This window comes from Pogona vitticeps, chromosome 4, assembly GCF_051106095.1.
Source record: "Pogona vitticeps strain Pit_001003342236 chromosome 4, PviZW2.1, whole genome shotgun sequence".
NCBI lineage: Eukaryota > Metazoa > Chordata > Lepidosauria > Squamata > Agamidae > Pogona > Pogona vitticeps.
The window spans coordinates 15,099,716-15,126,570 of record NC_135786.1 but is presented as its reverse complement, the minus strand read 5'-3'; the positions used below and the strand labels follow the sequence as shown (position 1 = coordinate 15,126,570).

The 26,855-nt window shown below is 38.4% G+C and overlaps 1 protein-coding gene across 1 annotated transcript; it reads left to right on the top strand.

Annotated features, from left to right (window-relative positions):
- The first annotated feature begins 25 nt into the window (after positions 1-25).
- Positions 26-26,763, top strand: RAB22A (RAB22A, member RAS oncogene family). The gene is made up of 8 exons (XM_078392151.1): positions 26-194; positions 314-418; positions 4,168-4,247; positions 16,083-16,164; positions 22,673-22,744; positions 22,831-22,937; positions 24,301-24,410; positions 26,344-26,763. Exons 2-8 carry the CDS (start codon positions 383-385, stop codon positions 26,439-26,441), a joined length of 585 nt encoding a protein of 194 aa, XP_078248277.1. The 5' UTR covers positions 26-194; positions 314-382; the 3' UTR covers positions 26,442-26,763.
- The last annotated feature ends 92 nt before the right edge of the window (positions 26,764-26,855 follow it).

Below are 26,855 nucleotides of genomic sequence, written 5' to 3'. Positions count from 1 at the left end.
GGAAAAGAGGGCGGAGAGGCTCCGTCAGGTGATCGTCAATGGGCCGGACCAAGATGGCGGCCGGTTGGTGGCGCCTGAGGAGAGGCGGCCGAGGAGGCTTTACCTGTAGTTAAGAAGAACTCGTGGGTAGGGGGGCCAAAGAAGGAGGAGCCCACGAGGCCGAAGACTTATTTCATATATATCGTTAAAGGAGGGTGTGTGTGGCCGCTCTAGAGTTTCCTTCCCACAGCCTTCTCGGGAGATGGTGGCTTGGCCGTGGGAGTGAACAAGCCGGCGGCGGCGACTCTTCAGCGTGTGCCTTTTTTTTTTCCAGGGAGGGGTTATGGTGTGGCTGGACGGTGCCTGGGGTTCTTAAAAGAAGCCGCCTCTTTTTCTCCAAGCCATGGCTCTGAGGGAGCTCAAAGTTTGCTTGCTCGGGGTAAGTAAGGGGGCCGAGAGAGAGAGAGGGAGGAAGAGGGAAGTGTGGGCTCTTTAGGTCTCTGCCCAGTGGCTGTGGGGCGATTCAGAAAGTTAGTTTGGGGTCCTCCACAAATTACTTTTTCTCCCCTTCCTTTCCGAAACCAACCCCTCCAAATGCTCCAGTCCCGTAAAGCGTTTGCAAAATCGTAGGTCTAGTTTTCCACCATTAAGTGCTGTTCTGAGATGAGAGGGGAGATGGAGCCCAGGAATAGTCCAGAAGTAGGACCGTCCAGATAAAGTGCAATTTAGGCGCTCTTCTAATATTTCCCTTCCCATCCTTCTGCATTTTACTCTGAAATAAACTTTATTCGCAGGTCTGTTTCTTCACCTTCGAAGTGGTGCGACTTGGAGCATAGCAGTATAAGATTTTGGTGGTACTACTTTTGCAGTTTTTATGGTCCGATCCAGGGTATTAAGAAGCAAGTCCTTGCTTCCTTCAGTGGAACTTACTTCCGAGTTATTAGGCACAGGTTAGGACTTGCAAGAGGCATTTTGTTCCCTTATAGAGCAAAATAGGTCAATGTGATCCAAACAGTTTCTCCAGAATTAAGTGTTGAGGGTCTCAATATATACTATAAGCAGAACTTTATTGTTCTTGGTCAGTTTTTGGAAGAAACTTATAAATAGAATTAAATTATTTTGTATAGCACCTGAAACATGGGCAAAGTCTTATAACTTCTTTGAAGAGGCTTTAACAAGATTCTTCACCTGCAAAGAGAGGAGGCTGCTGTTAAGACAGCAGTCCTGTACTATATCTAGGTACTGTACCTGGTCAAAGGCCCTTTGAACTCAGCAGGATCTTTTCTTGAGTAGATAATGTTGTAAAGCCATTAACCTCCAGTATGGGGAAAAGTTAGCTTCAATTGTGTATGTCAGGAATCCTGCAAATTGTCTAACACTGTGAGGAAATTTGGGTTAATACCTTTGATTTCTTGAAATAGGATTTTTTTTATATATGAAGAACGAAAGAGGATAAATGCAGCAACTTTAATGTCTGTTCACCTTTTCTTTTAAGTCTAGTCTATGGTAGATTTTGCCAAAACTACTGTTTGTCAAATTGGTGCTAAAATAATATAAAGATGGAATTATCTTTTATTTAAAAGTGGAAAGTGCACGTGCATGAATGTTCAAATACTGCTTTGCATTGCTAATGCTAGCATTACTAAGCCTCAGGATCTCCAGCTATCTGAAACTTTGGATTGTTTCTGAACTCCCAAAGGTTTAGTTATTGTGGTCTCAATTGTTTTTAACAACCCACAGCCTAGCTGCAAGGCTCAGGCCACTTTCTCCAGAAATGAATTAACCTAAATGCAGCTATATGCCTAAAAGTGTAAAGCTGATTTGGTTTTTTAATCTACTCATTTTCATGCAGTTTAATATTCACTGTCATACCTGAGCACTTATTGTCTTTTATTAAACAGGGTGTGGCAGAATGACTAGTGAGCATTCCAGGCATTCCCTAACAAGTTTAACACCTTTTTGATTCCAGTCCAAACTGTTTACTATGAGCATCTTAGGCAGAGTTCCTGCATATGAGTTTCTGTTAAGCTATACCCGAACAGTGTCACCAGCATAGTTTGTGTTCTAAAAAGCATGAAAGCATCACTGCATTTTTATGTGGTTGCATCGTTGGGAAAGTATATTGTAGCAGAAATATCAATCATCATCTAGTTGTATATTTACAATCCAATATCAGTGGTGTATACTCTGAAGTAACTGCAGAGAATTACAGCCCTAAACTTCTGTTACTACATAGTGTGCAAATAGATATTAGGGTTAACCTTCATGCCCCATGATGCTACATGATTTCCCCAAAGTCATGTTTTGTTGCAGAACTCAGAGAATTACAATGAATGTTTTAAAATAATATCCCCAGGTTTTCGCCACTTAACTTGCACACAAATTTTGTTGGCTACTGGACTGTACCAAAGAATTTCCGACATTCAGTCTATGCTTTCTAGATTACAGCATGACCTTAAACTGTCTGGATAATAAAAAGTTATGGGTTATTGTAAAAGAAATGGCTGTGTCAACTTATTTGTTTGTCCTGACGTATCCTTGCACTGTGAACAAGAGATTCTTGTTAAGACAGAAAATAAAAAACAAACAAATGGTAATCAATGGGCAAAGGTGTCAGGCTGTAGTTTCTTTTATCTCCCTGTCTGTTCAGGACTGAGACTTGGAAGGGCAGGTATGAAGGAACTAGAAAAGTTACTTAAGATTAAGGGTGTGTCAATGGAGAACAAGACCAAGCTTATCCATACTATGTTATTTCCAAATAATACATATGGATATGAAAACAGTGAAGGAAGCTGACAGGAAAAAATTCAGTTCATTCGAAATCTGATGTAGAAAGAGAGCTCTACAGATTTTACTAATCACAATGTATACAAATAAGTGGGTGCTAGGTTAAATCTAATCTGAACTTCATGAAGCAGAAATGACTAAATTGAGGCTATTGTACCTTGAGACCATCGTAAGAAAATATTCACTGGAAAAGATAATAATAGTATGAAAAGTGGAAAGTAGTAGAAAACCAGGAAGTGAAAAAATGAGATACAGTAGATTGATACAATATAGGAAGTTATGGCTTTCAAATTGCAAGACCTGAGATGGTTATTAATGATATAACCTATTTGAGAGCACTAATTTATAAGGTCAGTACAAGTTTAAAAGGGACATGGTGGCACTGTGGGCTAAACCGCAGAAGCCTGTGCTGCAGGGTCAGAAGACCAAGCAGTCGTAAGATCGAATCCACGCGACGGAGTGAGCTCCTGTCGCTTGTCCCAGCTCCCGCCAACCTAGTAGTTCGAAAGCATGCAAATGCAAGTAGATAAATAGGGACCACTTAGGTGGGAAGGTAACAGTGTTCCGTGTCTAAGTCGCACTGGCCATGTGACCACTGAAGATTGTCTTTGGACAAACGCTGGCTCTATGGCTTGGAAACGGGGATGAGCACCGCCCCCTAGAGTCAAACACGACTGGACAAAAATTGTCAAGGGGAACCTTTTACAAGTTTAAAACAATTTGAAAGTACGCCCATAAGAACATACCCAGCGAAAATAGCAACAGCTACAAAATCTCAACAAGTATATTGCTTTTTACTCATTGGGATACTCGTTTGTTCTACCAATGTAAAGTACTGGAATTTTTTCCTTTTTCAGGAAATTGTGGCCAGAATCTAATTGCTGATTTAGACTTGTATAAGTCAATTGGCATATGTTGCAGTGGCAAATAGCTGCTAATTAATCAACTATTGCTTGTGCTTCTGGGCACATGCCTGGTTGGTTACTGGATACACTTTTAGTATGTATAAGAGAGAACTGGATGAAGAATAATCAACACAAGGTAGACATTTTTGAGACTGGGGAATTAACTGATCTGGTTAATGGTGTCAAACAGATTCTGAATGAGGTGTCTTGTTGAAGAACTGAGTATGTATGCTGGTGGAGCTGTTAAACTTCACTGTCTGTGGAGGCAGAGGCAAAGGCAGCAATGAAGAGTGCCATGTACTACGTCAGTATTGTGTGCTAGCCGCAGCCCTGTCAAAAACAGCATGCCAGTTTTTCTTTGAAACGGTATATATAAAAATAAGAGAAGCAGAATTTAATAAAAATTTAGGATTTTATTACAAGCACCACAAAATGCCTTAATTTTTATTCTTGATGCCTAAATGATCTTAGCGTGATCTCTTGGATTCTCTTACAGGACACTGGTGTGGGCAAATCAAGCATTGTATGGCGCTTTGTAGAAGATAGCTTTGATCCCAACATCAATCCAACTATTGGGTGAGAAACTGAAAGAGTATAACGCTGTGTATTGTTATGTTGTGAAAAATCTAAAAATTTTTTGCATAGAAACGTTTCAACCCAGATACTAAAATGTATGTAAATCATATGATAAATAGGCAGGGAACTAAAATTCAAGAATTCTCAGGACTTGGAGATAGAATACATGCTCATTCTTAGCCACAGAGATGGGAGCTAGTCTGGAAGCATACACTTCATAGTTTTTTTCCTTTTCTACCATAGCTGCAGTTGAACAAAAAGCCAGCAGTTGATTTGACCATCGTTAATGTACCCATGGTTTCCTTCTGATTGGAATATAGGGTGTAACCTTTATTAAAAGGAATTCTTACAAGTGCTGACTCAGTTAAGACTGGCATCTTCATTAACGTTGTTTTCTTTTCTTTTTTCGTACTACGAAAGGGTTTTCTCAGGATGCATTGCATCTATAGCGCCGCCCCTTTCGTAGCACAATTGGTGTTTCAGTTTGCGAAATTTCCATACTATGTAACGTGTAGAATGGATCCGTTTTGTAAACCGAGGTACTACTATATACTACAAGGTATAGTCTGTCTTCCTATGTCAGCACTTAAAGGAAACAGATTCCAGGATGAGATGTATTTCACTGAAAGCTAATGCTAGCCAGGAAGGGGCGCTAGAAGAACATAATTTTCAGCTCATACACTGGTACTCTAAAGTGTCTACAAGGGTAAAAGCACAGATATAAATTCCCCAAGTTTTCGGAAGGTGGCTGGATTAAGAGGAGTGAGAAGTAGAACTGCAGCATAATTGAATATCTGTAATGAAAGGTTGCTGAAAATAAAACATGACTCCTTCATAGTAGTGAAACATAGAAACAAGAAAATGGAGAATCTTGTCAGTCATAACTATATGGGAGAGTTACCAGATAATATAGAATTATCAGTAGAGCTCTGGAAATTAAAGGGAAGATATGCTAAAGAAACAGCATTATAATCCAGGCTTACTTTAACATATTGTACATTGAATTTTTGGTCTTCATTAGCTGAGGTTTGGATATTGAAAGCTGTACAGAAGGTTTAAACCCATGTTCATTCTTCCAGAATATGAGAAATACTGTTTTCAGTCACAGCAGAGTGAAAACAAGCAAAACTCTGTGCTGCTTTTGCATTGCTACAGGATTCTAGCATACACCACTCTTTAAAGCCATTCACTGTATTTATGAATGAGGGCTAGATTTATCAGTATCTAGTAACCACAGGTAACCATAAATTTCACCTGCATGGTGGTAGTAGTTTACTTCTGCTACTCAGTGCTGCGGTCAGACAATGGGGTGACAATTGTCATTCTGCTCTATTTAAGTGTCTAATTGGCTCCTTTCACATTCCTTCAGAGATTATTTACAGTGTTATTAAATTTTACATAGATCATGGTTCTAACCCAGAATAGCAGTCCTTGTAGTGTTCCACATTGAAACCGCAGTCTCCCCTTTGCATTTTATGGGATTAAGATTCCCTGGAGATTCCCTTCTCACTTACCCTCAAATGTATTGGAGGTATATTTAGCAGGAATACAGAAAGAGGGTGTGCTTGGAGTCTGCCTCTAGAATTTGGAGCATCTTGCTGAGGAAGGCCAGACACCTCCAAATTTGTTATCCTTTTATCATTATGCAAAGATATTTTTATTCAGACAACCTTTTAGTATCTAATCTGGTTTTCTGATGAAGTAATTTTCAAATGGTAAGTGCTGATATTTCTTGATATATTTTAACTTGAATTTTATTGGCCCATTAGTTACACCCAGAAAAGCTACTCACTTGGCATAAATCTTAGAAGCAAATTGACACAACTGAAAAAGTCAGTATGGGGATTTGATGGTATGCACAGAGTCAGTAACTTGGCACACAACAGCATATAGCTATGCAGATTTCTTGCTACATTTGCCACTTACATTCATGTTGTAAAAAGGTAATAGGATTCCAACCAATGTTTTTTTCTGTATTATATCATTAACTATTTTAAACACTGTTTCTATAGGAATCATATAATGTAAGTTCAGACAATAAGTCATAGTAAGTGATACATGAACCATAGGATTAGTGTTTTGTAGAACTGCTTCTGCATTGTATTCGCAAAGGCTTTCACGGCCGGGATCTAATGGTTGTTGTGGGTTTTTCGGGCTCTTTGGCCGTGTTCTGAAGGTTGTTCTTCCTAACGTTTCGCCAGTCTCTGTGGCCGGCATCTTCAGAGGACAGCACTCTGTCCTTTGAAGATGCCGGCCACAGAGACTGCCAAAACGGTAGGAAGAACAACCTTCAGAACATGGCCAAAGAGCCCGAAAAACCCACAACAACCATTGCTTCTGCATTGTTTTGACTTTAAAACTGAACCAAATCAACTTAGATGCATCCACAGTCCTAACATTGGCATCTGTTCGGTGGCATTATTAGATGTAGAGATAGACTAGATGTACACATTACTAAAACAACATTTGGAGCAGAATGTTGGAAGGAACATTTGCTACTTGTTTAAAATTGAACACACAGATAAAATCACCACATAAACCACAAGGAAAGCAAGCATCAAAGAAGTTAAATCCTCAAGGCTACTTATGAGTGATCAAATTTGATTCTTGAGCCAAAATTAAATGTAAATATAGATCAGAGTCTAGCTGGAAACAGAAACATAGATAACTAATGGAAATCTCTACCACATATGCCATTGTCCCAAAGTTCTTAGACTTAAGAACATATTCATGAGGATTTGCTTGATGAGAAAGATGACGAAATATCAAAACGTCTTGAAGAAAACACCAACTGCATAAGGTATGTCAACAAATCACTTATCGACAAAGCTGCTGGCCCCCAGTCTGTGGGCATGTTACCTTCAGCTCCAACGGTTCAACACTCATTGCAGGCAAATCATAGTTTTTGCAGAAATGACCGAGCATTTTCAAAATGTGTTGAATGGACCATCTGAAATGAGTGAGGAAGCTATTAGCAGGCTGTCACAAGTACCAATCAACAATTCATCAGATTTTGCTTCATCTTCAAAACAAATACAAAAGATCATTAGCCAGCTCTCCAGTGGAAAATATCAGGGCAGATGCAACTCCAGCAGAAAATTCTAAGGACTGAAAAAAGGGGGTGATCAACTTGTCCAGTGACTGATGCACCTATGTCAAGAAATATGGACACGTGACAAAATCCCTCAGGATAGTAAAGATGCAACAGTTGTTCATCATTACAAAAGGAAAGGCAAATGTCAACTCAGGATGTGATATAGTTAAACTGCTGTACTGCAGCCAAAACTCTGCTCATGACCCGTGTTCTATCCCAGGTAGCTGGCTCAAGTTTCATTTAGCCTTCCATCCTTCCAGGTTTGGTAAATTGAGTACCCAGCTTGGTAGGGGGTGAGGCAGTGTGTAGCCTATGTAATTAAATTGTAAACTGCCCAGAGAGCACTTTAAATCCCATGAAGGGGTATATAAACAGCACACTTTGCTTTTTTGTGACAACCACCAAAGCAACTCTCTCCTAAATACTGCTAGAAGAAGTCTAACAATAATCCTTCAAAATAGCCACATAGGGCACCTAGAGAGAGTCTCTCACAAGAAACTCAATATGGCTTCCAAAATGAATGAGGGACTGTTACATGATATTTGCTACCTCACAGCTACAAGAAAAGTATCAGGAGCAGCAGATCAACCTTTACATGACATTTGTAGATTTGACTAAAGCTTTTTATATGATATGCAGTGAAGGACTAGAAAATCATGAGGAAACTTGGATGTTCTGAAATAACAGACATATGATTCAAGAATGCTGTGACAGTATGCAGGCTTGTGTTGTCAGCAACTGTATTCTCTCTGATCCTTTTCCTGTTACACATGGTGTTAAACAAGACTTGCTCCAACTTTTTTGAGTCTTGTGTTTTCCATGATGCTCTGGGATGTATAAAGAAAGGGAAGAAAATGTTAGCATTGGCCTTTGATATTGCAACAACAGGAAAATGTGCAATCTGCATAATATGTAAAGAATAGCAAGTTCAATTTGCCCACTTTGTGAGCATCTGTTTTCAGATGATTGTACTCCTAATGCAAGCACACCTCTAGGTATGCAATAAGGTCTTAATCTGTTCTTCACAGCTTGTAACAATTTTGGCCTGAGGCTTAATGCTGAATAAACAGTGGTGATATACCAAACTATGAGAATCCAGTTCTGGAGGGTATACAAACATTCCCTTTTTGTTGTAGAAAATTTTATATATTTTGGCAGCACTGTTTGCTACTGTGTTCTCATTGATGGTAAAGTGACCTCATAAGTCTCTAAGGTTAACACTTCATTCAAAAGATACTGATCATCAGTTTGGAATTGACATGGAACCAGTGTTAACATAAAGCTGAAGATGTAGAATGCTGTTCTAACCTCCTTGCTTTGTAGAGTTGAAACTTCCGCTATCTGTCAAACAACATGCAAGAAAGCTGGATCACTTTCATTTTATCTTTATTTAGAAAATTCTCAATATCAAATTGCAGGATAAAATCCTGACACAACAATATGGAGTAAACACAGATGACAATTTATCAAAAGTTTTAAGAACAATGACAATTTCAGCAGGATGTTGGATGACTATCTTGCAAAGCATATTCTTATGGAGAGCTTTTTTAAGGTGCTCAGTTGTGTGGTAAACAAAATAAAGAATTTAAGTATACACTGAAGACAAGATTGAAGTAATATAATACTGAACATGAAAACTCACTCAAGACCAAAACATCTAGCAAAATTCCATTAAAAAAAGGGCTGAAAAATTTACAATAAAAAGAATCAAGGATGCAGAAAGGAAGAGATAAAACAGAAAGCAAGGATGTAACATCTGAACAATCCAGTGAGTTCAACATCAGCTAACGTGCTCCCACTGCTCTCATATCTTCCAGACTTCATGTCCATTAAGGTGATAACTTTAATTGTTAACTGCTCACTTCTTTCTTAATTTGGAATCTCTTTGAAATGGCTTTCTTTAAAAACAAAGGACAAACGACATCATACCTTAAACATTGTTTCTAGAGGCAACACATGATGTAAATTCAGAAGTTAGATAACAAGTAAGTGATATATTACCTATAGAATTAGTACTGTATTTTGGAAAAGCACCTCTGATGTACCTGCATTTACTGTTGTGTAAGCTAATAAGTATCACATAGATCACGGACCTTTTCACTTGCAGTTTGTATTTTGGAGGTAATGTGGCCAGCCTGCTTTTGCAAGCTCATAAAAACACTGAAGGGTTTAGGGGAGTTTGGGGGTTTGGTGTCACCAGTACGCATATGACACCCAACTCTGTCTCCTTTTCAGTCTAAATCCAAGGAAGCTGTTTCAGATCTAAATCAGTGTCTGGTGTCAGTAATGGACTGGATAAGGTCAATAAACTGAAACTTAATCCAGACAAGATAGGGGTGCTCCTGGTCAGTCAAAATGCTGATCAAGGAATAGGGTCGCAGTCTGTGCTGGATGGGGTTGCACTACTTCTTAAAGCACAGATGCACAGCTTGGGGTGTTCCTGGATTCATCTCTAAGCCTAGATGCTCAGGTTTCAAGCAGTGGCCAGGAATGCCTTCGCACAGTTAAAACTAGTATGCCAGCTGCACCCATTTCTTGAGGTCTGATCTGGCCATGATGACGCACGCTCTAGTTACATCTTGGTTGGATTACTGTAATGCACTCTACATGGGGCTGCCTTTGGAAAGTGTTTGGAAACTCCAGAGGGTCCAAAATACGACAGCCAGATTGCTAACTGGGGCTGGTTACAGGGAACATATAACTCCCCTGTCACAGTAGCATCACTGCCAATCTGTTTCTGGGCACAATTCAAGGTAGGTTTAACCTATAAAGCCCTAAATGGCTTGGTTCCAAGCTATCTAAAAGATTGCATCTGCCTGTGGGAGCCTGCCAAGGCATTAAGATAATCAGGGATCATTCTCCTAGTCCCACCATCTTCACAGGTGCACTTGGTTGATACAATTATTGTTTTTAGCTTTTGGATATTGTCTTTTTAATGATGTAATCCGTCATGGGTCCCATTTGGGGAGAAAAGGGATAGAAATATTTTAAATAAATAATCAATGTATGTGCTAGGGCCACTGGTTCTTAACCTTGGGTTACTCAGGAGTTTTGGACTACAACTCCCAGAAGCCTTCACCACCAACTGTGCTGGCTGGGGTGCTTGCTCTATGGTAACCTAAGAGCGTATGTCCTGCACTTCATAATCAGTCACACCACAACAATGGTACGTAGCTGTCCTCAGCTGTATGAGAAGATAGAAAGGCAGGTGCTTCTAAAGGGTCCTAGCAGACTCATATTTTTTAAAAATCCCATAATAAAAGATAATGCACTTATGTGGTCTAGGAATGAACAAGATGTCTTGGAGCAGATGATGTTGTTAAGTCATTCACTGGAGGAAGACACAAGATGTGGTATCTGGATTCCTCTTGTGCGTATGAATACCTTTGGCTGTGAATTAATATTTAATTATAATACTCTGGTTTAGTCTTACAGTATAGATTTCTGTCTGCTCAGCTTCATGTAAAAACACTGTGTTTGTACAGAATTTATTTTTCAATTTTTAGTACGTTATTGATTCTAGTTAAATATACAGTAGTTTATAAATTTGTATCAATCTATATACAATTGTGAGGGTTCAAGGTTCGGGGCTTTCCGCTCTTCCCAAGAAGGAGTCGACACCGCTTTTTCTGCTGTCAACTTTTCTTTATTAACAGGAATAAAAGGAACTTCACTCTTAACTGGTATGTCTGCTTTGTTCTCTTGCCTTACAACCGGCTCAGGCAAGGGTATCCAAGAAGTATCAAAAACAGATTTAACTGGTTCAGAGTCCCAAGGTCCAACGGGGACCTCCCCCAACAACTTGTCCTTCTCCTCCCGATCAAACGGACTTAACAGTGGGAGGGTTTCTTCATCTCCCATCCACCCCCATGTGGGGTCTCCTTCTCCTGGCGAGGTACTCCAGGGACCAGGTAGCAGCCCATCTTCCTCAGCTCTTCTATATGCCATGCTTGCCTGGCCACCTTCTCTCTTTCACTCGCCTCCTTAGCCTCAGCCAGCTTCTTACGCCAAAGCTTGGCCTCCGTCTCCCCCCAGTAAGAAGGCTTTTGCATCAGGCCCTTCTTACGTCTCCTCTCGGCCTCCTCCCGAGGCACACGCACTTGTTCCCAACGCTTGGTCCACGGATCCTCTATCCAGACCATCTCCCAACCGCCTGGGATATCATCCCGTTTTACCGTTATATATCCCAGCCCCCCTTCTTCCCTGTTTAACCCCTCCTCCTCTCTTCCCTCCAATTCTTCCTTATATGGCTCAGGTGTCATTAACCCCTTAAGTGCTTCCTCCAAGTTGCTGGTATCCACCGCACATGACACCTTTCCATCCGGAGGTGCTCCTCCTGACTCCTGCGCGACGGCCCCCTGTTCTGTCTTACTACCAGGGGAGGCGGGGGGGCTAGTCTGGGTCAACTTGGATGTCTTTAAGAGAGTCGGCTCTACCAGAAAGACCCGGAGCTTCTGGTCTTTCCCTTCACAACAATCTAGATTGTATTTGTACTGCTAGGCTGGGCACATTATATTAATATATTTCAAGCCTCTCTTTTTTATTGATGATTTTTATTATGTCCTGATATGTAAAACATAGAATTCAAAGAGGGTGCACTTTCTTTTTCACATGACTGTATAATAACATTTATTTATTTATTTATTTATTTATTTATTTATTTATTTATTTATTTATTTATTTATTTAGCTTATATGCCATCCACACTACCCAAAGGTCTCTGGGCAGCTTACAACATTTAAAATACAATAAAAAGACAAAATAATTAAAATGCAATTAAAATATATATTCTAAAAATTGCCATCAGACCCACAGCTGATATTATTTCAATTAAAAGCCTTCTGGAACAGGAAGGTTTTGACTTGGCGCCGAAATGGCATCAGTGTGATTATGTGATTAAGCCAATTCTAACTGATGACATCCTTCCCAGGGTTTTCTAGTTATGAAATATTCAGCAGTAGCTTACCTTTCCCTCCTTCTGGGGGGGGGGGCATTTTGGGATTGTGCAGCTTGCCCAAAGCCACGCAGATTACAAGGAAAGCTACCTAAGCCCATCAACCACACATGCTCCAGTTGATCTCAGCTGACTCCAGGAGAATCAGTAGGGATTTGTACTCCTAGCCTCTGGCTGCTTCGCTACCAACTCCTTCCCACTGGAGTATACCAGCTCACTGTAGGCATAACTAATACTCAAATTTGAGACACATAGCAGATACTACGGTCTTTGTTAGCAGTGTACAGGGGCAGTGGAGAGGGCGGACACTGTTGCTTTTATATTCCTACTGTTTGTATACATGTTGTCTTTGTTAGGTGCAAACTGCCACAGTAGACTAGCACTGTCCAAATTTTGTCTACAAACCTAATCATTCCTAATGTAATTTATTTCATCCTTCTCAGATGGTACAAATATATTAGGTGCACAGGTAACAGGGCACAACAGTTTAGAATAGCAATTTGATTTGTTCAAAACTAAGGCATTTTAAAAGTGTCATAAATATGTTGGATAGTGTAACTTTATATCCCAACTTTTAAATGAGTGAAATGTTTTATATTGCTCAAGCTATAAAATAAATTTAGGTTTAATATGAAAATAAGTGTTTCTTAATTTTTCTTAAGTTTTTTTTTCTGGATGAAAAATTGGTGAAAGCTAGTCTTCCTCTAACAGCTTCAAAATTTGAAGAAATTTTACAGCACTGTCTGAGCCATATAGAAAACCAATTAGAGTGGACGTAGGAGTTATGTAGCTGGTTTTCACAGTAATTGATTGAGATCCATGATCATCCCTAATCTTAAAATGCAGGCTTCAAGTGCAAAGCGTGCATGTGTGTCTCTATGCACACATGTTGATATTTTAAATATCTGTCTGTAAGCCCATAGAAGGCTCAAATAGTTTGTTAACAGCAATTTGAGGACATTGTGAAAATTGCATGTGAAGGAATGACATGTGTTATGTAAATCAGAAAGTTTATGGCTTACTTATCTTGTTATATATAAAATATAAATCTACATTTTGACCATAATTGCTAGAAAATGTTTAAATCCCTAACTTAAATCCAAAGTCAAAGAATAGCTTGCTTTTTCATTTCAAATTGCATAAACTATAATGCCAATTTTAATATGTATTTTTAGTGATACCGTAGAAAATTTCTGTTTCCATGGCAACATACTGAGGTTGAGTGACACTAATGTAAGATAAATGTAGTGGCACAAATAGCATACATTTTCCTTTGGTGTTCTTTTAGCATAGTGTTATATGTATGAGAAGTGTTTCTGTCTATTGAAGTTTGACAAATCTTTGCAGTTGTGAATGAGCTCTTGACAGCGGATTCTAGTACAGCAGGAGATCACCTTAACTTCAAGACCTCTTTTTAATTCAGGGGAAATGCCAGATTTCCTTCTAGCTGTGCCTGTTGTCAGTCCCAGTCATTCTTACAGTAAGAAGTTGAAGTAAATGCATACACATCATTGATGTAAGATCTGATTACAGTGGATCTAAAGAGAGCTGCTGCTGTTTGTTTTACTTATGTTTCACCTTTCTATATAAAAAAGGTGCTCAGAACTACTACTACTACTAAGATACAGCTGTTCGGAATTATTAATAATAAAGACTACTAAAAAGATAAAAATTAAAAACATTATGTTAAAAACAAGTAAATTTTAAAAGTGAGAATAAAAGACAAAGCCAGTTCTCAAAGAGTTAGATTTCTTTCAACAACAGGTTGGTCTACCTGAGTATAAAGAGCTTTGCCTGCCAAAGGAAGAACAACAGAGGACAAGCCATCCAAGCTTCCCTTGGCAGCATATTTTTTTGCCTGTCACCAGCCACCAAATTCAGTTACTTGAATTTTTGGGATCATATGAACCAAGTATCAATATTATTCCAATCAAATGGATTAAATATGTTTTTAATATGATTATAGATATTCACGAGACCAAAGAAATTCTGTACAGTAATTCAGCTGCGCTGCTGAAAATACAAATTGGTCCTGATTTCATTGTTAGGGGAACAGTAGAACATTTCTCAAGGTCTCTTAACATACTGTATACTGATACACAGTTTTATAATTTTGAGTTATCTGTAGCTGAGTATTTTTCATTAGTTACCAGTTTGTTTTGTTTGTTTCTTTGTTTTGTCTTGCAAAAATTTTGTGAGTTTGCACTTGGGATCCTGGGACCATCTAGTGATTTCATAAGCAAAATATCTTCAGGATCATGTTGGTAACCTTCAGTGTGATGAGATACAAGTTAATCTCTCACAATGGTTGTGAGTTTTTCGGGCTCTTTGGCTGTGTTCTGAAGGTTTTTCTTCCTAACGTTTCGCCAGTCTCTGTGGCCGGCATCTTCAGAGGACAGCACTCTGTGCTCTGGTGTAGTTAGCTTGGGAGTGGAGTATTTATGGCTGTCAGATAGGCTTTTGTCCTTTTCTGGAGATGGGCGATTAGTGTGTCTTGTTGTGAGTGTATTCTTGTGATAAGGAGCAGAGATTATCTGTCACTGTGATTGATGGGTGTCATTAGCTGGTCTTTTGTATGTATGATCCCCCAAAAGAAAAACCTTTAGAACATGGCCAAAGAGCCCGAAAAATCCACAGCAACCATTAGATCCCGGCCGTGAAAGCCTTCGTGAATACATTAATCTCTCACAAGTTCATTTCTCATGTACATAATCTTAGTCTAGTTGAATTAGATTTTTCTATTTTTTTAAAATTAGCAAGTTTATCAAGTCAGTTTTTTTTTTCAAAAATCCCTTCAAAACAGTATTGAATTTTTTATTCTTCAAAAATTATGTTCTGCTTCTAGGGAGTGGTTAGTCATCATAGTTTGGCAATACCTGTGACTTGACAACCTAGATTAGAGGTATTCACATTTTGGGCTCATTTAACTTCACTCCTGAGACATTCATGACAGTTAGTACATCACAAGACATTTTTGTGTAGTAGTACATATCACAAGTTTCTCTATAAGCCTGAAACCAGTTATTATGTCACAGGTTATGTGATTGTTATTGACCTCTTTATGATAACTGTCTACCTTTTTTCATACAAATGAGATATTTTAGATATAATAAAATTAACCCAGACAGGTGATAAATTTTATACTTAAAATTTGCTGCCACAAGTATTGCTTATGTATCTCTTTTTAAATTATTTATTGATTCATTTACAATATAGCATAAATAGCAAAATGGCAGCAGAAACAATTAAATGTACTACACTGGTCTCATAAATGTCAACTTGCCACATAGTTATGGCTTATTTTAACCTTATTTGTAATTGGGTAAGAGAACTGTTTTCCTGTTGCTAGACCAAAGATACTGAAATGCTTTTATAATCTTGTACACAAAGTACAGTGCTTGAATTGAGAAAAAAGTCAAATCACAATTCTTGACATCTCTAATTGTAGCCAAATCATGCTACACGTAGACTTCTAAAAGTAGCTGCAGGAGACAATGCCAGAGGTAAGGAGGACCATTGCTGAAATACTTTTCCTGCCTTGCTGTGCTCTTTCTCTACTAGCAGAGACAGAAAACATGATGTAAAAAAACCCCTTCAACTTGCATTGTTAAACTAGTGTCATTTATAGATATGTAGCCTGATGTATAAGAGTTGTTTGTGCGTGTCTGCATGTTGTAGTGTCTATAAAATAAAATCTTCCTTATTCTCAGTATTTTTGGGGAGAACTCTTGTTTACCGTGATTATCTGTTTGTTTTTTGATACATTGATGCATTAAATATGTTTCAGAGCATCTTTTATGACCAAGACTGTACAGTATCAGAATGAGTTACATAAGTTCCTAATATGGGATACAGCTGGACAAGAGCGAGTAAGTACATAAGCCACTGGCTTCTTTTTTACAAGGGAGAGTGACCAAACCTTTGTGTAAGTGTATGATAAAAATAGAGAACCATGTTTTTTTCTGCTAGTTACAAATATTGCGAGTTTATACTTTGCTAAAACTTTCCTTATTGTGCTGTAGCCACCAACACATGGCCACTATTTAAATTATCAATAAGGAATTCAGAAGTAGAGCATCTTTATTTTTGTTTCTTTGATTACTAAGACTATGTAGGAATGTATTGGGGTAAAAGATCTGTATGGATATATTGGTTAAATTCACCCCTTTTTAACTGTAATTTTAAGATAATTCATTCAAGTGTATATATGAATTAAACTATTGTTTTCATAATGCACAGTTTATAATGCTAGTTCCCCAGATATGAAAAACCAAAATTATGAACCTGAGAGCAATCTCAAATGTATGCTGCGATATACAGATAAGAAATAGAGCCCTTCAATATACAGTAATGACAAAGATATGATTTGTGTATCTATGATGGTGTGGCTGCACATTGTATAGGTTTAGTAAGTAGCATCTCTTAGCCTTCAGGTTTAAATAGCTATGGATGTATGAATGTCATGTGGCTTTGAAATCTTGACAATGATACGGTAGGTATACTTTGTGTACACAAGAAGAATTTGTGTTATCTGCATTTGAAGCATTGCCATTTGTGAACTTGCTGTTCAAGAAAACAAGAGAACAGTCATTCCTTTCTCTGTCCATTCTGTTTCCAATTACACATCTGTCCTTCCCTGTACATGATGTGCTGTTATGATGCATATTCTTCTGTTGCTTTTTTTTAAGTATGCAGAGGTAATTACATTTTCTTATTTTTCTAGTTGTTCTACATATCTAGTATGTTCTTGGCTTTTTTGAAGGTTCACTTTGTGATCAGTATTGCAGTAAAAAGCTAAAGTCTCAATCTCTTCTTGACCCAATTCACACAGAGAAAGTGTCCAGTTTCTGTTGTCACACAGATGCCCTACTCTCACATGGCAATCCATATCTTCTTCAAGAAATATAGCATGAGAGTGAATAAGTCTGCAGCTTATTCACAAAGTACATTTCTTACTCACTGGGTGGATGCTTGTTGGAGTGGGTACTGTTCAGAATTTTGTTCCTCTTAAGCACTAAATAGATGCCTTATCCAGAGATCAAGAGTGTGCTTTCTTCTTTGTTGTTAGTGTTGGGAAATTTTAATCATGTATTCTTCCTCCCCCTTCCCCCAAAATATATACTGTATAAAGCACGTAGCTAGTTGGTACAGGATTTTCATTTAATGCTGAAACAGTCTTTAGTTTCATCTTTAATCTCTTTAGCCAGTTGAAGGAACATAAGCTTTGGAATCCTTATATGTAAAGCCCATCTCTGTGCAACTGATTCTGCAGTATTTTCAGGAAGGAAAAATATTGGATCCTCTTTTCTATTTTTACTCTTGAAGTAAAAATTTTTGTTCTTCTAAGCTTTTACAATGGAAATAGCACTGTACTTGTCAGCACTCTGACTCAGCATTGCTGCTTTCCTCCTCTGTCTAGCAAGTACAGTATTCAGGGATCATTTTTATGACAAGCATAGCATAACCAAAAATATAAGGAAACGTATATGAGGCTAGAAGCTGGGGATAAAAGCCATGGCCAAGTATGATTCCAGCCATGGAGGCAAAGGGGGAAGTCACTGAAAATAGATTAGGTTGCTCCTCTCCCTTTCATCTTTTTTGCTGAGAGTTAAAGACCTGCCTCTTCAGGCAGACTTTTAAATAATGATGGTTCAGTCTTTGGATGCTGTGTTTTTGTTCTTTTGTATCTGTTTTTAAACTTTCTAAATGGGTTTGAATTAATAAAACAACAATGAATTGATTTTAATTATTTTATGTTTAACTTTTTTTTAAATTTTGTAATTTATTGTGCTTTTACTGTGAAGCCACCTTGCGTCCCCTTACTGGTGAAAGGTGTCCTATAAATGAAACAATTAAATGCACAAAACTAAAACATTATTTCTGTATTTCTCTGTTTTTCTAAAGTCCATCATAGTCCCAATTTTCCATTTAAATACAAATGTTTCAGGTGCTTTTATAAAAGAAATCTTGCTTAATTTTGTTGTAGTTTTTTCATTTATTCCTCCATCTTTTTCTTTTTCCAATTAGTTTGTATTCCCTTACCCTTACTGACTATAGTAAGGTTATTTTCAAAATAACTATAACTGACATATTTTGTACTCACTGCATTCCCGTTTTATATGCGTGTGATTTGTCCTGCTATGAAATACTGCTAGCTCAATAAACATTGCAGTCTTCTCCAAGCAGTGTAGTGAAAAAGATGTGAAGCATAAAATAATGCAGTACTGCATAGGAAAAAGAAATGAACATGCATTAAATAAGATGAATATCACACGTAGTTCAGATATACTGGGTTCAGAAATGTACATGGGAAAAATATTTTTTTAGACTGATTTATTTCTGGGGTGTGTCTTTTGGTTCTTCTTCGTGGCCTCTGTGAATGCACACAAATGGGTGGTTCTGCACCTGCACAGGATATCTCAGAAGTTTCTAGAGTTCTCAGCAGCCTCCCCCCCCCCCCCGTGGGTTGAATATAATTTTCTTCCCCAGCACTTAAAACCAAGCTATGGAGGCTCTGTCCCTGTCAGGGTTACATGTTTTTCTCTGGGGTAGCACTTCAAAATCAATCAGCATTTTCCCATTTTGTAGGTGAATTATTTAAATGTTTGGAAAGACACACACACACACCAGAGATAATTTGACTATGACAAAAGTTTGAATTACTAGATTGCCACCCCCAGCCCCTCCCCGAAAGGCACAAAAAGCAGTGACGTCCAAGGGACTACAAGGGAGAACCAGGCCAATTGAACTGCTGGATCGCTCAGTGGTTTAGGTCTCTGCCTCCCGAGCCAAAGGTTGGGAGTTAGATTTCCCACTGTGCCTCCTTGATAGGGGCTGGGCTCAATGAGCCATAGGATCCCTTCCAGCTCTGCAGTTCTAAGATGATGATGAAGAAGAAGGCAACTCATTAGTTTCTTCACCCTCAAGACTGCCCATATTGGGGAGGGATTGTGTTTGAATACTCCGGGATAGTTAAGGTGCAAACAAACAAAGCATCTATCAATGAAGGACAGAAAAGTAGCAAGGTGGAGATGGCTTGAATTTCAAAACCTTAATTATTCTTCTCTCCACCTTCACCACCTGCTTGAAAGAGCAGGAAACAATTTGACAGACAGTGAGACATTAATGAAAGGCAAAACAAAAAAGACAAACAGAAAAGAACAAGAAATGTTTGTATTCCTATCTTTCATTAACACGAATCCTTTCTGCTTACAGAGGCTGTTATCACAAGTGAACAAAAAAGACATGAAAATGAGAGCCTTCCATGTTTTTTCCCATTTATGTGTTAACACAAAAATCCCATCCCTACTGCTTTCTGTAAGACTGTTATAAAACAGTTGTGTTTTGGCTAAAGTCATTTGACAAATTGTTTATATTGTTTTTCACCTACAACGAAGTGTTGCCAATAAGCTAGTGATTTAAGGAACAACCTCCCCACTTGTTGTTGTAAGCAACCAGTAACATCAGTTAGCTGCTTCCGTTACTCCCTAAACTTGCATAGTTTTGAATTCGCACTTACTTACAAAATCTTTCTCCTTCCCCTCAGTGCAGCATCCATTTAAATAATGCATTTTAGAGCTCATTTTTCTTGAGTTTAAATTTACCAGAACACAAAGGGAAATGCAAACTAATTTCTTCATACCCCAATTAATGTGATATGCCATTCCTCTAATTCTAATGATTTGTGTGCATTTGACTTCATTTAGACAATATTTTCTGGGTTTTATGTCTAGAACAGCCACAGTTACGGTACCTCTATATGTGCTTAGGTTGGAAATGGATTAAGCTGAGAAGAACATTTATTTTTTTATTGTGATTTAATATTGTTGCTAGCCGCCCAGAGTGGCCTGGTTGCCAGATGGTGTGGAGTATAAATTCAATAATTAATTGAATAAACATGTTTTATCCATGGCTGTATCTAAACATGCAGCATTGGATGGACTCCTGTTTGTTTAGGTGTAATATAACATTACCCCTGAATAAATTTTCCATTGTGATCTATTACAATGCACCTGCAGAAGTACTTTGTGAATAGCACTTCTACTTTGGCATAATTGAAGCAACTCCGTGCATAATGTTGAGTCATGCATATGTAGCTATGGAAGAGGATTTCAGCCATTATGTCTTTACTATTGGATTGGATTGCTTATGAAAACTGATGATTTATTGTTATGTGCCATCAAGTTGGAGCTAATTTATAGTGACCTTAATAGGGCTTTCAAGGTAAGTGAAATATTTAAGGAGTGATTTTACGAGTTGCACATCCCCAGTGAATTTCCATGGCTGAGTGGGAATTCAGTATTTGAGGTGATGAATTTTATACTGAACGCCAGGGGCAGGCATTGGCCTAGGGCTGGCTGCAAGAAAATGTCTCCTTAGCTTTGTTTTCACTAAGTCCTTCTGTGTTATTTTAGAGTCACAGAAAGCTGTCTTATATTAAACCAGACAGACTATTTGTGCATACAGCACAATGTTACAAACACACCCCGACAGTGTATCACTAAGGTTTCAGACATGCCAGGAATTGAACTGGGGGGCCTGCTGCACACAAAACACGAGCTTTTCCACTGAGCTGTAACCCCTTTATTTAGTCTTTATTTTATTCATTTAAAATATATTTACCTCGCCTTTCTCCTCGAGAGGATCCAAGGCGGCTCTTGCATCCAGCAATTTGCTGAGATCGCAGTAAGCTTAGCTGTGTCTCATGCGCTATATGGAATGTTCTCACTGACTAATGTGTCTGCCATGATAAATTAATTTTTAATATACCCAAATAGTGTCTGTGTTTTAATGTAGGATATTCAGTGTTAGAATGTTTACACAGAATTTGTAAGGAAAAAAGCAGATATTTATACAGTTCTGGTGAATGCACCAGTTTGCTCATAATTATTCTGTCTCAGCTGAGAGTGTTTCAACTGATCCATAACTTGTTCATTGCAAAGCAGTTTATACACTTCAGGTACCTGGCAAATCTGTGTGACTTAAATCATATTTTGATCATCTGAAAAAAGTACCCAAGGGTGTTTCACAGAAGGAGAACCATAGGTGAGGTTTATTGATGCACTCTTAGATACTTCAAGTGCAAATTCCAAGAAAAGAAAAAAAAGACTATAGATAGCATTTGTTTCAATTCCTTTTTGTACTTCAAAAACAATCAGAAATCCTGTAAAATAATCATGTGATTGGAAATGGGGGGGAGGATGTTTCCTCAAAATAGCACCACAGATCAGCAGCTTTTAAAGCTAATTAATTAGCCAAGCCAGTGATGTTACTTATTGTCATTGCACATCTACAGATGTGGCTTAAATTTGTCCTTTGAGAGAATATCAAGAGAGAATGATCAATTCTTTTCTCCCTTTGTATTTACCAAGGGAGACTTTGGTTCAGAAACTTGTTTATCAGTGAAACCTGGGCAACTTTGAGCTTATCACCTTTTCTGTATCTAAATTAATTGACAAGGTTGTTGTATAGTTAGAATGGGACAGAAGTTGTCTGCAGACTTACAAATGCTGGGCAGATTCATATGCTACAATCAAGTACTGTATATAGAGAATGCATGTTTCTAAAAGTGGCCACACTGAAGGAGGCCAAAAAAGCCAACAACAAGCAATTGAGCCTTTTCAGTGGTGGCCCTGAGCCTTTGGAATAAACTACCAACCGAGATACGCCATATTCCTTTCCTCCTGATGTTCAGGAAACTGGTGAAAACAGAATTATACAACACTGACTTCAATAACTGATCCCCAAGATCCTATTAATATTAATTTTCAAAACATTATTTTTTCTTTTTGAATGAATTTTAGATCTATATCTATGAATTGCCATATTGTTGAATGCATTGTCATGTGGGGTCTTGTGGGGTTTTAAGTTTTAATCTGTAAACTGCCAAGAGTAATGCTCATACTAAAGGGGCAATATATAAATCAAATGAATGAATGAATGGCCATGTGCATCCCCTTAAAGATCTTGGAAAGTAAAAATGTACTGATTGTTAACTAAAAGTGTGATCACATTTTTTTGGACTACTTGTGGAGTAGTCTGGAAAAAATCTATTTCCAGCCTGACCCTGATCAAATTGGACCTTTTTGGTCCAGCTCTAGAGCTGCTATTGGGGGCAGGGAGAGAGACTAGAGAGATTCCCTGAGAGATGAAAGGGTCACTTGGAGGGAAATCACTCCCTCCAAAGCAACCCTTTCTGGTGTGATCACATGTCTTCCCTTCCCATGACCTGATTGCACCTTCAGATTCACTAAAAGGCACACATATTTTTTATCCCATGACAATATTATAGCTTATACTTTCTATCTCTTCCTCCTCCTCCATGTATGATTTCAAAATGGCTCAGAAGCCATTTTTACATGGTCTTTTTCTTTACAGTTTCGTGCTCTTGCACCAATGTACTACCGAGGGTCTGCAGCAGCTATTATTGTGTATGACATCACAAAAGAGGTATGTGAGAGATATTTGAAAAAAAAGTGTGCATTTGCCATATTTTTGGCCTTACACAAAATGGACTCTTGTCTCTTCCATTTTAGGAAACATTTTCAACATTAAAGAACTGGGTGAAAGAACTTCGCCAGCACGGACCTCCCAATATTGTTGTAGCTATTGCTGGAAATAAGTGTGATCTTAATGATGTGAGGTAAACTGCTTTAGCCCTCTGAGAATCAGTGTGGGGTAAAACTCTATCCTGACTATCACTGTCTATACAGTGGTGCCTCGCTTAACGATTGCTTCTTACAACGAAAAATTCACTTAACGATGGCTTTTTCGGAGAGATCTTGTGCTTCACTTAACGATTTTCCCTATGGTCAATTTTCGCTTAACGATTTCGGGACCATGCTTCACTTAACGATGACAGTTTTAGGTCCCCTTGTTTCGCTTAACGTTTTTTTTTACAGCCCCGTTTTTGCTATTTTTAAAATATTCTAAAATGTTTAAAAAATGTTTAAAATGCTTGGAATCGTTAGTGCACCTAATAAAACCTTCGTTAACTTAATTTGGCTTTGTTCTGAGTCTTTTTGAATTTTTGTGAATTTTTTTCCCCACATTGAAATAGGCTTCAATGCATTTCAATGGGTTTCGCTTAACGTTTTTTCCTATGGGGATTTTCACTTAAGGATGGTAATCCGTTCCAATTGGAACGGATTATCCGGTTTTCAATGCATCTCTATGGGAAATGATGTTTCGCTTAACAATGTTTTCACATAGCAATTTTTTTTTTTGGGAACCAATTAAAATCGTTAAGTGAGGCACCACTGTATTTAGTTTCCAGATTTAGAGGCCTGGCTTTTATTAATTGTAGGATGTTTACCCAAGTGGCTGGTTGTTTGGTTTGTGAGAAGAGATATTACATCTGTTCGGTTGTACTACTAGAACTCTCTTCTGTCTCATCTGTAGTGATCATTGCTTTGTGCTTCTGAGTCTAAAGTGACTGAAGGGTGCGGTATGGGAGGAGAATTCCACCTTCATATAGTTCCTGTTGGCTCACCCATGAGGAACTTTTGGTGTCCATTGTGACAATTACCTGTTATTGGGCCCGCCATCTTTGCCACTTGACCACTTACATGTGAGCAGCGTTTTGCTGCACAAGAATTTAGTACAAATATTTATACTATTAAGGTAAAAGGTAAAGGTTCTCCTTGACAATTTTTGTCCAGTCGTGTTCGACTCTAGGGGCTGGTGCTCATCCCCGTTTCCAAGCCATAGAGCCGGCGTTTGTCCGAAGACAATCTTTCCGTGGTCACATGGCCAGTGCGGCTTAGACACGGAACGCTGTTACCTTCCCTTATGCCTTTTGTTGTATTTACATATCACTTTTGGCAAGTTTTTGATTAGATGCTGAAATAGATTCTAGTGCTGCCTTGAATGGTAACTGCTTTTTTTGTTTCTAAAATTGGAATAAACCAGTGTGCTTTATTTAATGAATGCTTACTTACTTTCTCTCTCCCTCCTCCTCCTCCCTTTCTGTCTCTCCCTCAACTCACCCCTGGCAATTCCTGTAGAGAAGTCATGGAAAAGGATGCTAAGGACTATGCAGACTCCATCCATGCAGTATTTGTAGAGACAAGTGCAAAAAATGCAATAAACATAAATGAGCTCTTTATAGAAATTAGTAAGTATTAAGTATCAATAAATCAATGTGATTTGTCTTCACTCATACCCATTTAAAGATAGCAGAAAAAAACTTAAGACTTATTTTAGCTTGAATTTTTGTTTCTACTAGTTGTACATATTTCATTCATATTTCATATTTATTTATACTTCATTTTTCTTATTTGTAATCATTTGATAAAGATCCCTGGTGCCATCTGCCGGGGACAGGCGATCTCATGTCACCTATCACCAGCAGAGGGCACCGGGGACAGGAGACAAGAGGGCAGTGGGTGCAGCTTTCTAAGCCCTGAAAGCCAAAAGCTGGCAGCGGGTGTGGAGCGGCTTTCGGCTTGTAAGTCAGGAGACAAGAGGGCAGCAGGGGCTGCTTTGAATCTCCTGCCCTTTCCCCCTGCCTTTCGCAGGTTGAAGCTCCGGCTGCAAGTTGAACTACAATTTTGGGGTCGGAGCTTTTCATACCTCGAAATTTCCATAAGCAGGGGCCTTTGTAAGTCAAGAGTCCACTGTGTAAAAATTGCACTGTTTGGTGAATATATGAAGCTGAAATATAAAAATTCTGGTTCTGTGCAAGCAGAATTATGCATATATTCTGTACTAAAGAGAGCTGCATACTGCTGCATTCTGGGCTATATAAGTAAGGTGACTGTTAGTTTAGTTTTTGCAACGCTGAAAAGCAGGAGGAAAATGAAAACAAACCTTAACTTTTAAATTCAAATAATGATTCTTTGTACTCTGACTACATCTACTGAAATAGAACAGAGGTCACTAGAAGCAGCATCAATATGCAGTGAAGCCCCACCTTGATCTTTATATTCCACTCTTGAAGGTGGCAACACACTAGATCAGGAATGTATATAGATCAGGAATGTATATTGATTGGATTTGAGTGTAGTGTGTACATGGCTACAATATGCACAGGAATTTTCATTCTGTAATTCTCTAGGCAATCTTAAATACCAATTGGCATAGTATGTAGTGTCTGGCATTTTGAATAAGTAAAATCTTTAGAAGTATTTTGCATATTCTGGAAGAGAGGACAGTACATTGAACTTTATTTCAGTGAACTTTATTTCACTGTATTTTACAGAGCCTTCTGGAGAAAGGCTCTGTAAAATACTGCTGTACTGCAGCCAAAACTGTTTCACGACCTGGGGTTCAATCCCAGGCAGCCAGCTCAAAGTTGACTTAGCCTACTATCCTTTCAAGGTCCATAAAATGAGTACCCAGCTCTGGGGGGGGGGGGGAATTGTAGCCTGCATAATTAATTTGTAAACCACCCAAAGAGTGCTTTAAGTGCTGTGGAGCGGTATATAAGCAGCACACTTTGCTCCCCCCCTTTATTTCCCCAAAGTTTCATTTTTTTTTCCAGTAGAAAAATTGAATTTTTTCCAGGATGAAATTTGGGGGGGGGGGGGGGGGGGTTATTGAAGCTCAAATGTTTCCAGTTTTTTCCAGGGCTTTCCACCCCTATTCTTCATCATACTGCTGTAAAACAAATCATAGTTAAATCATCTGTGAAAAGATAGTTGGATTTGTTTTCAAATTTGAGTCATTATCCCTTAAATAATGTTGCTTATAAGATGCATTTCACACAATTTAAATAATTGTTACCCAGAAAATATATAACCTGAGTATTTACAAGAGTGTTGCCTTTGGGAGGGCACCTACAGCACTATGAGGGTTGCCTACTTTTGTGTAGCTATCCTTCTACCTTATGGAATGCCTCTGAATAGACTGTTTTTATTCCAGCATTTAGAAGAAACTAAATATTGCATAAGGTTTTGAAACTGATTGCTTTTATGCCAGTAGTATTTAAGAAAGTATCAAGTGCATAGTACTTCCTCATAATACTAACCTTTCTGGCAAAAAAGGCAATACTAGGCAAAAGACTTTCTGGATTATTTTCTTAAAACTTGCTTTTTTTGCTCTCGTAGGTCGTAGGATTCCATCAACAGATACCAGCCCTCCTTCTAGCGGTAAGGGCTTCAAACTTAGAAGACAGCCTTCAGTGACAAAACGCAGCTGCTGTTGACTGATATTATAATATATCAGACTACCTTTTACAAAGTATTTGGCCTTGGAAGTTAAGGGTTTGTTTTAAGTATATCTTAATGATATTGGATTCCTGTCTGCCTGATGTTCATAGACCCCAAAATGGACCAGCTCTGACATATTTACAGATGCTAAGGAGACAACCGTGGTCTTGCTGTCAAACCTGTTTCCTTGTGTACAACATACAGATTTACTCTTGTACTCAGAGGGAATCATCTTTAATTTCTGCATTAGCCATGTGCAAAAGAGACTTCAGTATACAAATTGTAAGACTTGATATTTCATAGTTTTTGTAAACAAAATTTTGCCATTTTTTGTAAAGGGAGGGTGGGAGGGAGGAAAACTAGCACTTTCAAGAATTCTTGTAGGAGCGGGCAAGTCCTGTGGATAGAAA

Bases quoted from the DNA above. Each gene is read 5' to 3' on its own strand.
- RAB22A (XM_078392151.1), top strand. From the start codon at position 383: ATGGCTCTGAGGGAGCTCAAAGTTTGCTTGCTCGGG. The intron at 22,938-24,300 runs GTAAACTGCTTT...CAATTCCTGTAG, and splicing joins TGTGATCTTAATGATGTGAG to AGAAGTCATGGAAAAGGATG. The intron at 24,411-26,343 runs GTAAGTATTAAG...TTGCTCTCGTAG, and splicing joins TGAGCTCTTTATAGAAATTA to GTCGTAGGATTCCATCAACA.